The following is a 19,865-nucleotide window of genomic DNA, read 5'->3' on the forward strand; positions in this document are numbered from 1 at the left end:
GCTGTCGCGGCCCTCGCGCCGTGCTGCAAATCACTCTCCCTTGTAAAAATCACAGAATGGGTCATTACATTAAACTGTCTCCTCTGACGTCCCATTCTCCCTAGCTGCCCCGAGGCTAAAAAAGAAAGAGAGAGATAGACAGAGAGGTCTAATGGTCTTCAGTATTAGCGAGTTAATCGTCCCGTCCCGCTTGCTGCAGGCTCGCCGGCGGAGCCCGTTTTAGTTTAATTGTGAACCGGCCCGTCCCATAACCCCCCTCCTCCCTGTTAGCAGCAGGGCCACGAAGCATGAAAGCAAGAGCAGGTCTTGTGCTTAGCTTTAAATTGATGTTGCTCTATTGTGCTAGTTCTAACCTTTATAGAAGCACTCCACCATTATTATAAATAGTATTTAAAAAAAAAAAAATGAAAAATAGTGTGTAATGCAACATGCCAGACATCTGGCTCCGAGTTGTAGAGGTTCCTAATGTTGTTCTGTGATAATCCATCTCATGCAGCTTGAATATTCCTGCAGATGCTGCGGTAGGGGTGGTGCGCTGCACAGCAAATAATAGTCCCACAAATTTTTAATCAGGCATAGGTCTAGTGATGCAGTTAGCTATAGCATAGCATCTTTATCTTCAAAGACACCAGCAGTATGTGGACAAGAACTGTCCTGTTGCAAAGGCACACCAAAGTGTGTATTCATAAAAATATGGTCACTGGTTGCAGGATCTTATAAACGTAACACTGGGCGGTTAAAGTGCCTGAAATCATGGTGCAGTCTTTGGTGCCATAAAACAAAGATTTGTTGGTTGTCTCCACCTAGACCAAAGTGGGATTTGTTAATGAAGATGATCCACTGACGTTCTGCCGTCCTTCTAAACATTTCTATCAATGGATAGACTTTTTTCCCTAATGGTACAGGCAAATTCCAAGATTCCAATTCCAGGATTCATGGGGTTGGAATTGTGAAAGAGTGGGTAAGAGAAAATGTGATCATCATTTTCATACATGGATTGTTCAGACCTTAACCCCATTGAGAATCTTTGGGATGTGCTGGAGAAGGCTTTGTGCAGCGGTCAGACTCTAACATCATCAATACAAGATCTTGGTGAAAAAATTAATTCAACACTGAATTTAAATAAAACTTGTGACATTGCAGAAGCTTATTAAAACAATACCACAGTGAATGCGGTCCTCAATCAAAGCTAAAGGTGGTCCAATGAAATATGAGCATAAGTGACCATTGTTGGGGGCCAGGCGGTAAAAAATCTCTATTAGCTCAATTGTTTTTAACTCTGGATGTTACTACAGTAAACAATGAAGTTAAAAGTTAAATGTTTAAAATATTGTAGAAACACATCCTTGATTACAACATCCGATGGAATACAAAGGTTTTTTTTTTAAATAAAAGGATTGCTTTTTTATTTCTATTTTAAGTACAATTGCTAAATAACAAATAATAAACTCTTTTTTAATTGCTTCTCTTTAAAGCCTAGGATTCTAGTTATGTGAAATTCGTCTACAAAACATCTTATTTGCACCACTTTTTTGAGGTATACCCCAAATTTTTTGATGACATTTAGGTTGGGGGAGAGTAAGAGCCATAGCAAATCCTTTAGCAACCCCTTTTGAGGTAGTCTATTGTGTCTAGGTCTAGGTTGTGAGGTAGTCTATATCATAGTATTTTTATCCTGCTGTAGAAATCAAGCAAATTTCAGCTATACCCTTTTCTGTGAAAATCTACACCATGTGATAAGAATCCAAACCAAGGGGAAAACTGGAAAGAGCTTTAACATGGAAATATCACAAGAAACACTGGAGGAAAACCAAAGATCAGTGATATGAAGGGAAACAGTAACAATAATTTTTCAAATGGTCTGTTTCTGTCAGCAGAACAACACTGACAACAGTGCCCCCTATTGTGAAACTGCTTTACTGCAGATGAAATGTCACTGTGAACACGAACACCTGTAACCTTTTAAAAATCTAAATAGTTTGGAAATGAAATGTGTTTTTTTTTAAGCCCACAAACATTGTCTTTTATCATAGTTTCATTTATTTTCCTTACAAAGCTTTAAAAGAACACACATTACTTTTATGTTTACCTCTTTGACAACAAAATATTTTACACTGGTGTTTAAGTGCAAGTTTCTAGCTAATACTGGAAATAAATCTCCCACCATTTTCTATTCAACATTTGACAGTTGACAGATCCAGTAAAACAGCCAGCCAAATGAGCAATCAGTCCAGTCTGGTCTTCGCCCAGCGATCAATGGGTCCTCTCGGGCTCGTTGATGGCTAATTGATGAACTAATCCAGTCATTAAGCGCTGTAGGAAGCAAATGAGAGGCAGTCCGAGTAAATAAACTAGCATTATCTTTATCATCATCAACATCAGCTACCTCCGCGTGATGAGAGGAGAGAGTGCAGGAGAATGCCTGGCAAGAGAAAAAGAGAATTAGGGTGAGCGGTACCAAAGCAACTGATGAAATAACTATTATTTTGACATGTGTGCCTCTTTGCTTTAAAGAACATGCAGACAATGGCTCACTCTAGTCTCTATGACACTCTTTTATGCTGGTGCTAACCTTAAACCACCAACTAGAACAGCCAACAAGTAACTGTTACTTTCCACTGGGTGACACAGCTCTACTGATATTTAAGTGTATGTAACCAGTAGTACCTTTGATCTGTTTCTTTGTGGAATCCTAGTAGGCCTACACCTGCACCAGTAATTGTTGTATTTCTTATGACATCATAATATATAAATCTGAGGACCAAATCAGGGACTGGCAAGCTGAGTAGCTAGCTGGTCAGTACTAACACAGCCTATGCATAGCTCTGAATGAAAAGCTTAGCTTGGTTGACTAGAATATATTTTAGTCTATTAGCTTAGCATAGTTTGACTGCGCTGCTAAAAATTAGCCACCGTTTCACCAGTAAAAAAACTTATCTGCTAATGTGTCTATGTAGATAGGTAATTCTGTCCATTTGCGTTGCCTCAGATTAAATAATGCACAAGAGAAAAAAAATGATGCCAAAATCATATGACAACATTTAAAACTGTGGATGTGTGAATGCACAGACCTGTCAAGCAGCATATATTATAGATAGCAGAACACGATATAACACCCCAGCTAAACTAAGCTAAGATGAATTACAAAAAAAGACACAATATAGCCTGGTCAGATAGAATTTCTTGTAGTATATTGTCTAGACGGGATTAAAATTAGCGACCATAAATCTGCCAAAAATCTGTTTCTAGGTAACTTGGTAGTTCTGTCAATTTGTGTTGCCTCTTTTAAATAATGCACAACAAAAAAACAAATAAAACGTTAAAAACTGTTAAAAAATTCAACCAACAGGAATGAAATCTGAGCTAAGCTAAGCTGAACTACAAACAAAACACAACTTCTACAATTATTTTAGCAACTTTATCAAAGCGTCCATGTTTTTCATCTAAAGTCAGATGGCTAATTTTAGTCATCTGTCACCACTGACCTTAACATGGCGAAGCAAATTCAGAAATTAATTTCAAAATGTGGTGGGCACAAAAAAAAATCGATGTGACTAAAACTCTTGCTCTAGCTTTACTCACAAGGCTTCTTGGATAAGCTGCTGATCTATTATCGATTCTTGACCATACAGATTTGGCCGATGTCAAAGTTTAGGTCAACCCTTTGTTGCTGTATAATAAAATTGCATTTGTATCACTGATATACTGATTTCTGTAGGAATAGGAATCTAGTGTGTTACATTACTTCATTTTAATTACTACAATTTGCCGATTGGTTCGAAGGCTCATTTGCATTCTAACATATTCCTGTGAAATCAACATGAAAAGTGATTTTAATTCTATAACAGCTCTTCTTAAGGGTTTTGTTCATGACAAACGTCTATCGGCATCACTACTGGGACAGAATGTCTTTCGTTTATGTAATTAAAACTAAGCAGCAGGAACACAGTGAGAACTAATGTGGCACCTGTAGCTACAGAAACGTTGAGCGAGTCCACAGCAGGGTGCAGACCACTTCTGGGAGGGATAGTGAGCAAGACGTCACACAGCTGACGCAGTTCAGGAGACAGACCAAAACCCTCACCACCTAGTAGAGCAGGCAGATAAAAAAAATCAACAAATGAAAGTGTAAGATACTGTATATGAACCAAAATGTAAAGTCCTTGTTAGATGAAATTAACAGGAGAAGATTGGTACTGCACATTTTTGCAACATACACAGATCAAGCATAACATTATGACCACCTCCTTGTCTAAAGGTGGTCCAACTACATATTAGAATGTGTGACCTTTTTTTGTGGAGACTTTTTTTTTGGCCAGCCAGTGTATTTTGCACCTAAAAAACATTGTGATCTTCAGTTGTCTTGATAAACACTGTGTGTAGGTGAAGAGATCCATCTCCTTGCCATCTCCTGACACTGTGCTCACCAGCACCACTCTCCCATACACTTGCACAACATGCAAAAGATCTAAATGAGACATACCCATCAGCAGCAGCGTAGGTTTGGTTATCCTGAAGTCAGAACACGACACTACAGAAACTCCAGGCCTGGACTCTTCAGACCCAACAGTGCCAATCGCCTGCCAACCCTGTTTAAGTTTCACCTGTGGAAATTAACAGCCATAGAATAAGCAGCAGTAACAGCAGCTGCACAAAAAAATGAATATCTGGATGATGCCATATGTACACTTTGTGTTACAGTTAAGTTCATGGGCTGGCTACAACAGACACCATATACCTTATAAATGCAAGGAAAAAATATTCAAACTGATTTGTGTCTGCCCTCTAGAGGCGAAAACTGCATATTGGGATAACTGCACAGAACCTTCAAGGGTCAGAAGCCTGAAATGTATACGATTAATTCACAGTACCTCTATCATTTCAGCTAGGTTGTTGTAGCCATACACTTTAATGAGCTCCATCACTCCAGAACTGGCTTTGCTCACCACTGGGGTTAATGGACAGCTGGAAAACAAAGAGAACACATTTAAATGTATCATCAATAACATTTCAACTTCAACGACTATATACAAAGTTTGTGGACACCCGTTTTTTTTAGTAAACTAGTATGTGAACTGATACTCTGAACTGGCATTACTGATGCATGTAATAACATATACAACCAAACGAAATTAATAATCACCATACATGCACAGTGATCTCCAGCTCAAGACAAGCTTTTCTTGGTCTGAACTGGTTTTTGATGGTAAAGGCAGGTAATAAAGCTGGTCATTCAGAAATAAACATGACCTAAACTGATTAGCTATGCTAGTTAACCAGCTCTATACTAGCATAATTTATGTTGCATTTGATTTTGTTTATTTTGATCATGCTTCTAGGCCAGAAAAAACATCACATTTCAAACATAACCCTCTGTGGCATGGATTTTATTTTATTTAAATGAAAAAAAAGCACTGCTTAAAAGGAGGTCTGAGTGCATAGTGTTGTCTTGAGGCAACAAATAAAAATTGCTCTTTAAATAAGTAAATGAAAAGTAAATGTACAAAAAAAATGATAATAATACAATTTCTATAGTTTTCATTACACATTGACGTATATATAAATATTGTATTATTTTTATTTTTTAATTATTTAAATTTCGAAATGTTATAACATTATGCTTATTTTATCAATTACTGGTTGTGCATCCTATGTGGCTTTGGTTGCTAAAAAGATTACTCTACATCTAGGTAGAATCTTAAACCAAACTCTTCTCCCTCATTGTATTTAAAGGAGGCTCCTCTTGTGACATTATTTTTTTTAATTACATAAAAAGTGTGTAATCACCAAAAAGTAGATTGTTGCCTTAAGGCCACACCACAATATAGAGGGTTAAAAAAAATAGAAAAAAATATATATTATTTGATTATTTCTAACTTTTTCTTTTTTCAGTATCATTATTAAATCCAGTCAGGGTAAAAACAGCATATCTTTATCACCCAACTGAGAGATTTACCAGTTCCGAACACTACTGGCCACTCTGTCCACTCCGAGGAAGTAGGCCGAGCGCAGAATGGACCCAAAGTTCATTGGATCCTGAACTCCATCCAGGACCAGCCACACTGGACGAGGATGTCCAGCATACTGAGTTCTCTCAGATTTCTCCTCTTTGACGAAGTCTAGAGGACTGGCCTGAAGACAAACCCCTTGGTGGACCATTCCATTAGTCATCTTGTCCAGCTCTCTCTTACTGACCCGCTGGATCAGAACCCCACGCCTGAGGGCCTCCTCACAGATCCTCTGCACTCCTTCTCTCTGCTGTCCTTCGCTGTTCTTCACAAAGAGCCGGATGGCTTTTCTCCTGTCCTGACTTAAGGCCATTAAACATGGGGCCACACCAAACACCCTGTCATGCTCTTTACCTCCTCTGGGACTGACCTGTGGGGTCTTGACCTTTAGGGCACTTTTGTGGAGGTTCTGAGATCCTGGTTCTTTAAAGTCCTCTAAACTGAGCTTCTGGAGCTCAGAAGACATTCTCCCTGCAGGGCGGGGTGCTGGGGGCTCTTTAATTTTCAGCCTTTTTGCAAAATGAGGATTGGAAGACCTTGAAAAGCCACATGAGGATGTGATAAAAGTACATTTCTGCTGCTCAGCAAGTTTGGAAACTGGCTTGAGAAGAGTTTGGTGAGATTGATGTGAAGCACATTGTGGCCCCCTTGAAAATGAGACTGTTAGGAAATCTTCAGTTGGTGAAAATATGTTATTCCTAATGAGCCTGGAACATCTGCCTGAAGTCCTTAAAGATTTGAGGTGAATTAAGTTCAATTTCCACATGATTCTGCTCGAATTAAGCCACTGTAGTATAATAACTCTTAAACCACGTCCTGTCCTCCACTCTTTAAACTCCAAAAAATGAATAGAGGGTAGTAGTTAGTAGTTAGCAGTAAACACGTTTAACTAGCTAAGCTAAATAACATCAGCTAACTACTGTATCTCTATAACGTTAGCTCTCAATGGATTTACCATGGCTAGCTGTCTAGTTAGCCAACGTAGCTAACGTTACCACGTATTCATTCAGTATGAATACGGTTTAGCTGGATAAAACACATCGTTGTTACAAAAACGGTCACCTAAGTTTGTTTTAAATCAGACTCCAAGCCATTTAGTAACTAACTAGCCTAGCCTAGCCAACTCTAACGCTACTGTTACTGAAGCGAAGCTGGTTCAGGGAGAGCCTGCCCACAGCTCCACCGTTATAATCAGAAAATGACCTCAAAACGCTAGAGGGAGCCCGCGAGGAAGACCTCAATGAATGGGAGCGAATGGCGCTAAACGGTTAAAAACTCTAATGTAAAATATTTCCTAACTGCTTTACCGAAGTATTCTGTTACATTTAGAAAGTATACTGACGTGTTTTGCCAAAAAGCTAAATAAAACCTACCTATATATTTCTATGTTTCTCCAGCAAACGGATTTTAAGCAGTAATCACGCTAGCATTACAGCTAATGTGAGCTGATGCTGGACAAGTTATAATAGTGCATCTCAAATAAAAAATAGAATATTAATGAAAAGTTACTTTATTTCAGTAATTCAGTTAAAAATGTGAAACACAGTATTACACACAGAGTGATTATTTTAAGTGTTTATTTCTTTTATTGATGATTATGGCTTACAGCCAGTGGAAAAACAAAAATATAGTACCAATATAAGACCAATTGGTACTTTTGGCCGTGTGGGCAGTGTGCCTGATGGAAAATGAAATCCGTATTTCCGTAAAAGTTGTCAGCAGAGGGAAAAATGAAGTGAGAAAACACTACACTGACTTTGGACTTTGGACACAGTGGACCAACACCAGAAGATAACATGGCTTTCCAGACTATCACTGATTGTGGAAACTTCACTCTAGACCTCAAGCAGCTTGGACTCTGTGTCTCTCCACTCTTCTTCCAGACTCTGATCCCTTGATTTGCTAATGGTCAATGATGGTTTGGAGAGCCATGTCATCTGCTGGTGTTGATCCAATTTGTTATATCAAGTCCAAAGTCAGTGCAGTGTTTTCCTGGAAAATCTTACAACACTTCATTCTTCTCTCTGCTGACAGATGTAATGGAGATGCGGATTTTATTTTCCAGCAGGACGTGGCACACTGCCCACACTGCGAAAGGTACCAATTGGTCTTATATCATATTCTGAGACACTGATTTTTAAGTTTTCATTAGCTGTACACCATAATCATCAACAATAAAATAGAACACTGTGTGTGTAATACATCTATATAATATATGAATTTTACATTTTGAACTGAATTACTAAACTTTTCAATGATATTCATTTTTTTTAGATGAACTAGTATAGCTAGCAAGATACCTGAGTTTAAAAGTCTTAAAATTTAAACTCAGGTATCTTGTACTCAGGTATTTTTGTACTTAACCTCTTCTATTATTTGCACTTCAATATTGTAAGTCGCTTTGGACAAAAGCGTCTGCCAAATGTAATGTAATGTAATGTAATGTAAAATTGGGGTTTAAACATTTTTATGTCTTCGGTACTAAAACATCTGAAGTTCTATGAAAATATAAAACTTATTTATACAAACATTCATAAACTATGATTTTGCTCAAACGCTAAAGGTACCCATTCATTTTTATTTTGGAATCACCCTGGAGCGCCCTCTGGTGTCTGACAAACCCGAAAGAGACCACTGAAGTAGGTAGTCTCCTCTGTAGAGGGTCTCTGACAAAGCAGCATTTAAGCTTTAGCGCACACGCACGTGGAAAGGAGTTCCGGTCACCTTCGCCCAGATCCCCCAATAGGAGCTCTGGTTAATGGGCGCGCCTCGAATCGACTCCTTGCCCCCTACGTAGTGAAAATTCGAACACCCCTTTTTTAGGGTTGGGTGGGCTTTTTTCTAAGGTGGCCGAGTGAAATGACCAGCCCGGTATAATACTATGATAAATAAATAATACTTTATTTATTTATTTATACATACTTTGAGAATAATATTTATTCTTCATTTTATTTTAGCTTTAGTGTTTTGAACACTGGCATGCTGTTTACTAGCAACTGCTTGAAAGCTGGATGTCAGTCAAGATCAGTGACTAATCTAGTGCCCATTATGAACAGAGTACATTGTGTTTAGCTAAATAACCACAAACATCTTTTTTTTTAACCACAAACATCATTAGCTATCTGTGTTTGCATTTATGACTTAAACAGGCTACCTACACTTGTTCCCTAAAAAAGTCAAATTGAGACTTACCCTTTGTTAGAGTTTACGCAAAGAATCTTTAGAGGGGAGAATACCCACTCGAGAATTTGTTACGGCTTTGTCACAGCACCAGAGGGCGCACCTTGACTGAGTCCAAAATGAGTGGATTCTTATGGAGGAATTTAGAAAAATCAGAGTTATAAATGTTACTTTCTATATTTAAAGAAATGCCTTGAATTGGGACTTTTTCACAAATTGATTATTGTGTTTATCAAAACTAGATTGGCTTCCAGTCTATTTTAGGATAGATTTTAAAGTACTGCTATTAGTTTTAAGGCATTACATGGATTGGCACCATCATAAATTACAGATTGTCTATCTCTATATGTTTCAAGTCATTGTTTAAGATCAAGCACTGCAAGTCTGCTTACAGTACCTAAAATTAATAAGAACCAAAAAGTGGGGGGGGGGGGATTATGTTTTTTATGCACCAAAGAAATATAACAGCTTACAAATAGAGATTAGACAGAGTCAGAAAACAGTTTCAAAAAGTATCTGAAGACATATATCTATAATCTTTTATTTTAATAATTGATTTGTTCATTTTATCATATATTATTTTATAGTTTGTATATATATTTTATATCTGCAATCTTTTGCAATCTTACTTTACTTTTTTATTTGCTCTTTTTGTCATTTTACACTGCATTTCTATTTATATATTTTTATTATTGTTTAACGTTGATTTTATTGCATTTTATCTAGTAAATTTTAATTTACTTGTTTCTTTTATTACTTTTCTAAAGTTTTAACCTCTTAGCTCCATTTACATTATTCATTTAGGACTCGCGGGCTCCCTCTAGCGGTTCCTTGTCGTTTAATGCTGCAGCGATTCTGCTTGTTAAATGATCAGGCTCTCTATAAACTGCCTCTTGCCAAAGACTTTTTACAGGCAAGACAGTTCACTTGACCGCCATCTCGCGACGCTTATGATCTTCTCGTGCAAGACCAGCCTCCTATCTGTTTGAATGGGAAGAGACCAAAATACTCTAAATAGAAGGCATAATTACAAGTTTAACATCATATTTTACATTACTGATAAAATTGACAAATATATAATTAAAACAATGTTTAACGTTTTTTACAAAAATGTACAAAAAACGTCTTTTTTCGGTTTGTTATGGCTACTGCGCCTGCGCACAACTCCACACTTAGCACTAGCAGCAAGCTGAGTGGCTCTCATTAGTACAGCGGTGAGTGGTCTGTCTCCTCAATGATAGGATCTCTGCTCTGGTTTACGGCGCAGTACTCAGCCCTACGGTTTGTTTCCAAGCAACAAGACGCTAATGTGAGATTAGCCCGTTAGCTAGTTAGTTAGCGTTGGCTAACCTAGCCCATTTACTAGACTATTTTTCACATGTAAAATAGAGTTCTGTGGACTGAGTGTGTTGGACTACAGCTTGGTGATATGGACAGTAGCTAGGTTAACTATGTTGTGCACCCAGCAGTGATTCAGTTACTCACAGCAGTGGCTAATTAAATAGGCAAGTTAGCTCCCCAGCTAATAAACAGTTAGCAGTCCTCACCTATAGAAGTTTTTAATCTGTCTGGGGAAAGTAGGCAGTATGGGTGATGTGTGGTGCACTGACACCGGGGAGGCCGTCTACCGCTCTCGCGATGCGGTTAAAAACTTTAAAATAAGGTAGGTAGATGCTTAAAACAACCACATTTGCTAAGTTAGTTAGCTTTCTAGGTTAGCTTTCTGACAGACTGACAAACTCCCAATAACACTGCTAGCTAACTAAGATAACTTACGTATATCAACGTCTCTAAAACTGCGTTTTTTCCTCTAAAAGTTAAAACCAGCTAAATAGCTAACTTCTCTGACTTCCAGAACTTTTTCCTAAACTGTCTGTAATCTGCACCATACTAATGTAACTAGCTAGCATAGAGGGTTAATGCATAACATACTATAAAGTGGGTACGAAAAATATTTAGACCCCTTTACATTTTTCATTGCAGCCATGCTATATTAAAAAAAGTTCATTTTATTTCTCATTAATGTACACTCAGCACCCCATCTTGACAGAAGAAAAAAACAGAAATGTAATTTGTTTTGCAAATTTATTAAAAATGAAAAACTGAAATATCACATGGTCATAAGTAGTCAGTCTATTTGCTTAGTATTGAGTAAAAGCACCCTTTTGACCTATTACAGCCATCTTCTATTAAAGAGTCTTTTTGGAAATGATGAAACAGTCTTTTCACACCTGGATTTAGACCACATTTTTTTTTTTTTCAGATTAAGCAGTGATTCTCTCTGTAATTTCTGGTTCTGGAGACCAACTTCTGCCCTGCATGTTTTGGGTGCATCAATACTGTAAAATGCCTGATTCAAATGATCAATTTGTTATCAAAAGTCAAATTCAAAATTTGAGTCTACAGGGACTTAAAAACAATAATGCAATAGAGAGTTCATTGAATCATTTTATATGTAGGTTAATGTTTAAATATTGATTACTGATGTTCTGTTTAAAAACGGCAGTGTGTTTTTTCATGGACTATTTTTACATTTTAGACCATGTTTGACCAATGTTATTAGAAAAGACAGAGGCCAGGAACTGTATTTGTTCTCACTGAGATTCAGCAGCTTTTCTAAACATATATAGGGCAGTTTGTAATATATTACAATAATTTGTAATATTAATTACATGGCAATTTAACCTTGAATGGTGATTCTTTACAAATTTAGCGGTGTGTAGATTCAGTCTCACCTCAATTTTAGTTGCATTTTAAGTTGCAGAGGTACGTGCTTGTAGATTAACACTTGAAACATTGATTAGGTTAGGGACAGGCAAACTGACAGTACTTTATTTGTTTATGAAAAACAATGAGCAACATGCGGCATATTGGAAAATAAATGTTCTGATATATTGTCACCAAGCCTTACGCAATTAATAGGTTGCTCAATTATAACTATGAGCAGGCAAAGTAAAGAGAATCATTTCTGATGCCAGTTTTGCCCTTTGCTGTCATAGAGTCAGGATCCAGCGAGTGACCTCAACAGCAGCCCTTTCACACCACCTGCAGCAGCAAGTGCTGAGCCAGCAGGAGCGAGGCATCATCGAGCTCGACACTTTTGTCTCTCAAACACGATCAAGTGCAAGTATGTGATTGAAAAAGAGATTCTAAAATCTACCTGGGACTGGTAATGTCTTGCTCATCACCTTTCTTTTTTTTTTTTCATATTGCTGGATAGCTGGCGATGAAGAGGAGCTAGTGGTTGGCTGGCAAGAGAAGTTCTTCAGTCAGGTATGAGTTTGTGGAACATTTAGTTTGTGTTTTTTTTTTTTTTTTTTTCTTTCTTTTCAGTCCTCTGATATGCTCACGCTTATCCATTGTACTCTTCGTGCAGTATGAAGTGGATTTGTACCAGACAGAGTCTTTATGTCAGACTCCTCTGGAGAAGCAATATCATGCAGAAATTGTGGCAATGGAAAAATCGAGGAAAAGAAAGAATCAACGCATTTTCAGCTACACAGACTTTGATCGCTTTACTAATTGGGAGGAGGTAAGTACTGCTTTCTGCTTGTGAATATAGATAGATAGGTAGATAGAATTTAGGCATATGTAGAACCATTTTCTGTAAGTTTCACAGTGAGTTTGGTCAGTTTGGCAAAGACGATATTGGGTTTACATTATAGTTATACATAAATGTTTATTATATTCAGTCATTAAAGTCTTAACTAAGCCTTTAGTTTGTTCTACTTTTTATTTAGCTGCACCAATGATTCATACTTTAGTTGCATCATTGTAACTTGACAATAAAGAGCCCAGAATCACTCCAAGACTGAATCTAACCAACCAACACAACATTCATTAGTCAGAACATCACTCATTAGTGTCTTTAAACTGGAACTGTGAATGTAACATCATGATTAGAGCAGTGCGTTTAAACCAGAGGAAGGTGTAACTATTTAGTTAATCTTAAACTCTATTAACTATAATCCAGTTAACACATGGTCACTTCATGTGTCTTGAGTATTAGAAGTATATCTGGATATAATTCTATCTGAATAAAACCAGATATAAGTAAGAACCCACCCAAGACACATTTAAAAGTCAGTCAAACCCAGTTTAGGGTATAATGGGTGGTTTGTGAGCTGTGCAGTGAACCTGTTAAATTTACCAATGACTGTAGCTAAAATGTAAGTATACGTAATAAACTAGCAAACCACCGTATAGGTGAATAACCTGAGACGGTTTTTTAAGGTTAACAACTGACTGATTTTTTTCTTAATTGTGTGAGCAGCAGGCTCAGAGTCTGATGATTCCAGCCCAGAACAGTACCACCTTCCTAGCAGACCGCATGGCAAACGTAAGACATAGACGTCAAGAAAGACGTCCAATGTAAGTTCCACATCTAATTTTTTTTTTTCCAAAACAACACATTTTGACGCCTTCCTAATTTTTACATTTAAATTTGTGTGTGTGTGTTTGTTTTTCAGAGACACAAACATCCCCAAGACACGTTTAGTAGTATGGGAGCCATCCACTGAATTTATGAAGAACAGCCACATTGTCAACACATCAATGCAGACCATGCACATCATGGCAGACCTCGGCCCTGCTGGAAAGTGTGTAAAACAGCACAGCTCATCCTGTGTTTTACCTAATTCAGTTTATATTTATATTTTCCAGATTGTATCAAAGTGTCTATATGTACTGTAGTGTAGCTTGATTTGCACTGTTTGATGGCTTTCTTGTTTTACAGACTGGGGTTAAAGGAGAATGAATACGTCTTGTGCACCATAAGGGCAGACAGTAATGGAGTAATTACTGTGAAACCTGATTTTAACAACAACAGAGGACCCTACAGGCAAGTCCACCATTTTTCCGTGTTTAAATATGGTCCCACAGGTATCACAGACAATAAGGCTATGTTTAAACTGTGGGTAAACATGATTCAAATCTGGTTTATTGAACAGTTTGTGATCTAAAACTGATGCACACGCACAAAAAAGCAATGCTACACGTGAAGATTTGGTTTCATCTTCATCAGCATCACAGAAGTGATCAGTGAAGTTGCAGTAGCTGACAGCTAGATGTGTCAGAAAGCATTCAAGCTCACTTTAAGAAGAACACGTTATTCAACCATTGCTTTGGCAAATTAAAAATTAATATGTCTGGTTCAATGTGTTGTTTCCACATTCTCACTGCCATACAAATGACATGTATGACACATGAAAAAAAAAATATTTCAGCCTCCTTTGCCTGTGTGTATGTAATCTATGTTTGTCACAGTTCTCTTTATTAGACAATTAGATACTGGACTAGGTTACAGAAAAGTGCTGGAGAATCCTTAAATACTGGTGCTGTCCAGGCAGTAAAGAAAATATGTTTGTGGCTTTGTTCATATCCAGGCTGGAGACAGAAGGTGAAAAAAGAGAGGTGTGGCGCCTCTATCTGGAGAATGCATCGGCTCCCATTCATTCTGAAGAGAAGCAGCGAGAGCAGCGCATGTACAGAGACGTAAGAATTAAAAATGAAACTCCCTTAGCTTTTATGTAATTTCTTTGATAAATTAATTACTTTTCACCTATGAGAGTCATGCTCTACGTATTGAACATGTTGGGTCTAGTGAATGTGTTTGGATGTTAATGATATCAGTGAAAATACAAAAAAAGTGCACCCTCAAAAGCATTTCCCAAAATGTCCAGATGGCATATGCATTTGTATATGGCTAAGTAGATAAAATAATTATTGTAAAAACAAATCCATATGCATTATACCCATAAATTAATCTTCAAATTGCGAGTTTTGGTATGAACTCATACTCATACCACTGAAGGCTGGGGTGTTACGTATGAGCTCTTGACAAGCAAGCAGTAAATAAACAGATGTGCCACTCTAGAGCTCTGAAACCCAAGCATTTCTGTGTCTAAGAAAGGTTTATTTATTTTTAACTGGTTTGTTGTATTATTGTCTTAATGCCTGCGCTTCAAGAATGAGATCATAGTTTAAATTTTATTCTTAATTGACTAGAGTCTAAACTAGTCACAAAATGAGGACATCCTGTATTTGGGTGAGTCTTAAACTCCATTTGTGAATTAAAAAACAAATTAGTAAACAAATTGAAACACTTGAAAACCCCAAAATACAAAAACAATTTAATGCTTTTGAGTTCTGAGCTCTCAACTAAGATAAAGATCTTAAATATATGTAGGAAAGCGTTTAACTTAACTTTGGTTGAGTTCATAAAAACACTGTAATTATGCAGATGCTTCTGTTCTGTTTTAATATTCATGCCTCTGACTGTAAAAAAAAGTAATTCTTCATCTGATTGTGATCCTACTGCAGCTCTACAGCCGCCATAAAGATTATCTTAACAGCCTTGTTGGCCAGGACTTTGAAATGGTAGGAAGAAGTTGCATGTTTTACCAGACTACTATTTGTTAATTATTTACTTTATTTTGATTTCACTCATCGTCACCTGTTTAAATACATCTGCCTTGGTGATATCAACTATACTTTATAGATTTCTGCACTTCAAATGCTTTAGTATATATACTGTTATAAAACTCTCTTTTATTACAGCCTCCTCCAGGGATTCTGCGTTTGATGGTCAATGGAGAGATAGGTGAGAAACAGAACAGACATTTAATAAACACTATGAATCACTCTGATGCATTCCTCATTTTACTTGCAAACCTTTTATATGTTTCACAGTTTCTGCACAGGGCTATGAGTATGACAACCTGTATGTTAACTTCTTCCTGGAGTTGCCAAACAGTAAGTGAGCTCACATTAAAATATACGAAAGTTTGTAATCATTACATTGCATTGCATTTAACGTACGCTTTTATCCAAAGCCAGTTACAAATGATGAGATACATAAACAATAAAGCACATACAAATTCCAAGGCAAAAACTAAAAACATTTAGCAAGGCCTAAGGAAGGCCAAAAAGGTAATATTGGCATTCAATGGAATTGGAGTTAAATTTTTATCTTGTTTAACAAAAACTTAATATTGCTGTCATAAAAAAAAAACACGAAATGTAGATCAAAGTATTACACACCTGTCACCAAAAAACATTTAAATGTGATATTCAAGGAAGTTTATTTTTTTTTTACTCTTCAGGTTGGTCTAGTGTTCCGTTTCAGAGCCTCTCTGGTGTGACCCAGACATGCAGAACTTGTACACTGGGAAAGGTGAGAAAAATAAATTAGATGCTTAATGAATTTAATGATTTTAGATCGCCAAGTCATATAGTGGAGAAACGGACTGAAACAGACGCATTTAGGCCTGTACTCTGTGTCCAGGACAATGTGGCCTTTTTCTCCTACCCCTTCAGCTTTGAGAGCTTCTTCCGGAAAGAGGATGAGTCAGAAGGTGGGAAAAGAAGGCTTCCTTTCTTCTTTTTTTAAGCCATTTAAGCTTTGTAAATGCACTTATATTTTAAAATAACCCTTATGATTTCAGATGACATTGATTATTATAAGAACCTGGCTGTCCTGTCATTGGCAATAAATCATTACCTTTTATTTTTTATTTTTTAAAGACTCACTTCCTAAGTGGCCAGTGCTGTACTTCAAAGTCCTTTCCTTGGATTTCTGGCAGCGCTATAGAACCGAGGGCTATGGTTACCTGGTTGTACCATCATCACCTGGTAGGACATCAGTTATAAAGCAATACACAGTGCTGTGCCTTTTGCAATACATTCCAAATACTCCTCATGTGAAGTAAGCAGGTTTCAACTAGGTGAAAGAATCCAGAAAGTATTCATGAAATTGTTTGTTTGTATATGGTACCAGGGTACCATAGGGTCACATGCCACACATGGAGGCCCTTGCAGACGGGCACAGTGGCAGAACTAAGACGCTTCTTTATTGGCGGAGCTCCTGAACTGGAAGATATCAGTGATGTGAGAATACCAGGGACCTTTAAGGTCAGTCAATCTAGTATTGTCTACTGATGAAACACTTCTATGACTCTATGACTATGGTGAATTGATTAAAAAAAATCTGTAACCATACAATGTTATACAATAAAGACATTATTGACATTCCAATATCTGTGATCCAATTTATTTTTTCAAGGGTGATCATCTCAGCCGGTTTGGATTTCACACACAGACAACAGGAAGTGTCACTTTTAACCTTAACTGCATTCAGCATGCCAGGTTAGTTAATAGACAACACGCATTGTATTTTTGTTTTTACCAGTTCCTGTGTTATACTGATTTGGAATAACCATGTTGCTGTTTTTTTTATAGGGCATTTGTGGATGCAAACACTTTGAAGAAGAAGCGGCAGACTGTTTTAGACCAACTGGGTGGCCACAGTCAGCAAGGATCTGTCTATAATGTGCTAGGTAAGCAATTAAATCCCATTAATATTAAAGTACTTTTATCATAAGAAATCATTTTAAAGGATGGAATTAAAAGTAAAAAAAAAGTGTTTTTATCTGAAAATAACACAGAAGCATAAATTTAAATACAGGATAAAACATGGAATGGCCTGACCTAAACTCTATCAGTGTAATCTGTTTTGAATATTTTGGTTTGTGCCTGGAAACAAAGAAATTTAACTGAACTACAATTTACCAATTCTGCCAAGAGGAGTGGTTAAATATTAAGTCAGAGGTCTTCCAGAAATGTGTTGTTGGCTAACAAAAGTATCTTGTCAAGGTTTAGCTTGATGATTTTAAGATTTTAACCAAATATTAAATGAATGTTTTTTAGGGCACATTAAGAAGAAAACGCACTGTAAAAAAAGCCTTTTTAATTCTAAGGATGAATAGAGAATGAATTAAGGAATTTGCTATTTTTTTAATCTGAGACATATAAACAAAAAATTTGTATGGAGGGATTTCAGAAAAAAAGTTTAGAAAAATGTTCCAAGTTCTTTTCAATATTTGTTGTTGATTTAATATTCAAATATTGTATTGAGCTTTGTGTATGTGTGTGTTTGCATGCGCAGAGGCATTTCAGAGGGCTCGTAAACGAATGCAAGAAGCCAGACAGAGTCTACCCAAAGATCTAATCAACACAACTGGCCCACTCGCTTCAGAGTCCTCAGCATAGTCCATGTGTGCTAATAGCAGAGTGATTTGTCCTGTAACAGTGTATATAGTATTTTTTATGTACGTTTGATATGTTAATATTGATGGATTATATATGTTTTGTACTTCTGCTGTATTATGTCATTTTATAGTGATGCTCTTTTTTAAGAATATTCATTAAAACATAATAAACTCTGGAGAAAAGAAAACACATTTTGTGTTTGTGCAGCAGAGGTGCCAACATTTCACTCTGATTTACAGTCAGAAGCATCTTACAAATGTATACATTTAGAACTATGGTAATTAAAGTGTGAAATAATAATTATTTGATCCCCTGATTATTTTGTAAGTTTATCCTATTCCAAAGACATGAACAGTCTGTTATGGTATGTTTAACAGAGAGAGGGACAGAATATTTTCAAGAAATCCAGAAGAAAACATCACAAGTTTTAAATTAATTTCTATTTGATTAGGAAAAATATTTGATCAAAATATTAAAAAGCCAAAAAAAATGGGAAAAACATGCAAAATCTAAAAGAAAAAACAGGTGAATTAAAACAAATATTTACAATAAAAAGCACAATAAACAACTAATTTCAATAAGAAAATATAACAAGCACATAATGAAATAAAAATGTAAAACACGAGTAATATAATACAGGAAATTGACAAATCCTGCACCTAACAGCTGGGGTTATGCATAGGGCTCAGCCAGGATCTACTACTCACTCAACTAACAACAATAGCAAAACCACCACAATCTGATACTGGCTCGACAAGAATCCAGAAGCACAGCCTAACACTATGTTCATGGTCCATTGCCTCAACTGCCAAGTAACAGACCTACCAAAAAATAACCTATGAACACATAAAATCCCTCCTTAATCTAAGCTCACTTCCTTTAACTATGGCAACAACACACTTACCTAAGCACAATCACACACAATAAATCACATTATAAGTTGCGTGAGCAGAACACAGCAACCACTACCATCTGATACTGGCTCGACAAGAATCCAGAAGCATAGCGAACTATGTTCATGGTCCGTGCCTCAACTGCCAAGTACTCAGACGTCTACAAAAACTCATGAGACAAATTATTACAAGAGCAGGACCACACCAATCCCCTTCATCCAAACTTTAACACAAACTTCAGTGCAAGCTCTTCTCGGGGGTCATCAGGCAGGCACCTTCCTTCGTCAGTGTTTCGCTGAATTAGGCCCACGACACCTCCAGAAGGCTCAACAGTGAAGTCTGGCGTCCCAGACCCACCCCCCTCCAAGCCTGCTGTAGAAGCACAAACTCACTCCCTTCCCCACACAGCCTCAGCCCTTCTGAACCACAACCACTGACTAGATCTTTCAGCTACATCTAACAACTCCAACACAAACTTCAGTGCAAGCTCTTCTCAGGGGTCATCAGGTAGGCACCTTCCTTCGTCAGTGTTTCGCTGAATTAGGCCCACGACACCTCCAGAAGGCTCAACAGTGAAGTCTGGCGTCCCAGACCCACCCCCCTCCAAGCTTGCTGTAGAAGCACAAACTCACTCCCTTCCCCACACAGCCTCAGCCCTTCTGAACCACAACCACTGACTAGATCTTTCAGCTACATCTGACAACTCCTTCACTACAGTCCTTAGCACACGACCTCT

General features: G+C 37.2%; 2 protein-coding genes across 5 annotated transcripts; one reads left to right on the plus strand and one right to left on the minus strand.

Annotated features, from left to right (window-relative positions):
* Nucleotides 1-2,038: 2,038 nt before the first annotated feature.
* mrm1 (mitochondrial rRNA methyltransferase 1 homolog (S. cerevisiae)) lies at nucleotides 2,039-7,139 on the minus strand. Of its 2 annotated transcripts, XM_007245209.4 has the most exons (5): nucleotides 5,957-7,137; nucleotides 4,872-4,965; nucleotides 4,484-4,604; nucleotides 3,968-4,087; nucleotides 2,039-2,422 (listed from the first exon to the last, which is right to left on the minus strand). In XM_007245209.4, the coding sequence occupies exons 1-5, from the start codon at nucleotides 6,772-6,774 to the stop codon at nucleotides 2,379-2,381; spliced, it is 1,197 nt and encodes a 398-aa protein (XP_007245271.2). In that variant the 5' UTR covers nucleotides 6,775-7,137; the 3' UTR covers nucleotides 2,039-2,378. The 2 variants fall into 2 exon arrangements, with proteins under 2 accessions (XP_007245271.2, XP_049331317.1); XM_049475360.1 differs by lacking the exon at nucleotides 3,968-4,087 and having other exon boundaries at nucleotides 5,957-7,139.
* Nucleotides 7,140-7,849: 710 nt separating this feature from the next.
* Nucleotides 7,850-18,423, plus strand: mks1 (MKS transition zone complex subunit 1). 3 transcript variants are annotated; one of them, XM_049475361.1, is made up of 18 exons: nucleotides 7,850-8,105; nucleotides 12,188-12,315; nucleotides 12,409-12,461; nucleotides 12,565-12,720; nucleotides 13,462-13,559; nucleotides 13,658-13,786; nucleotides 13,924-14,028; nucleotides 14,573-14,681; nucleotides 15,510-15,566; nucleotides 15,747-15,789; nucleotides 15,879-15,941; nucleotides 16,292-16,362; nucleotides 16,474-16,543; nucleotides 16,713-16,820; nucleotides 16,966-17,099; nucleotides 17,251-17,333; nucleotides 17,427-17,524; nucleotides 18,133-18,423. In XM_049475361.1, exons 1-18 carry the CDS (start codon nucleotides 7,921-7,923, stop codon nucleotides 18,234-18,236), a joined length of 1,794 nt encoding a protein of 597 aa, XP_049331318.1. In that variant the 5' UTR covers nucleotides 7,850-7,920; the 3' UTR covers nucleotides 18,237-18,423. The 3 variants fall into 3 exon arrangements, with proteins under 3 accessions (XP_049331318.1, XP_049331321.1, XP_022542136.2); XM_049475364.1 differs by lacking the exon at nucleotides 7,850-8,105 and adding an exon at nucleotides 10,397-10,469; XM_022686415.2 differs by lacking the exon at nucleotides 7,850-8,105 and adding an exon at nucleotides 10,476-10,851.
* Nucleotides 18,424-19,865: the final 1,442 nt, after the last annotated feature.

This window comes from Astyanax mexicanus, chromosome 1, assembly GCF_023375975.1.
Source record: "Astyanax mexicanus isolate ESR-SI-001 chromosome 1, AstMex3_surface, whole genome shotgun sequence".
Lineage (NCBI taxonomy): Eukaryota > Metazoa > Chordata > Actinopteri > Characiformes > Acestrorhamphidae > Astyanax > Astyanax mexicanus.

Excerpts from the sequence above, each read along its gene's own strand:
- mrm1 (XM_007245209.4), bottom strand. The coding sequence starts at position 6,774 with ATGTGGAAATTGAACTTAATTCACCTCAAATCTTTAAGGACTTCAGGC. Across the intron at positions 4,088-4,483 it reads ACCTACGCTGCTGCTGATGG|GTGGTGAGGGTTTTGGTCTG; the intron begins GTATGTCTCATT and ends CTGCTCTACTAG. Across the intron at positions 2,423-3,967 it reads CAACGTTTCTGTAGCTACAG|GCATTCTCCTGCACTCTCTC; the intron begins GTGCCACATTAG and ends TTCTCTTGCCAG.
- mks1 (XM_049475361.1), top strand. The coding sequence starts at position 7,921 with ATGATGGTTTGGAGAGCCATGTCATCTGCTGGTGTTGATCCAATTTGT. Across the intron at positions 12,462-12,564 it reads AAGAGAAGTTCTTCAGTCAG|TATGAAGTGGATTTGTACCA; the intron begins GTATGAGTTTGT and ends CTCTTCGTGCAG. Across the intron at positions 17,525-18,132 it reads ATCTGTCTATAATGTGCTAG|AGGCATTTCAGAGGGCTCGT; the intron begins GTAAGCAATTAA and ends TTGCATGCGCAG.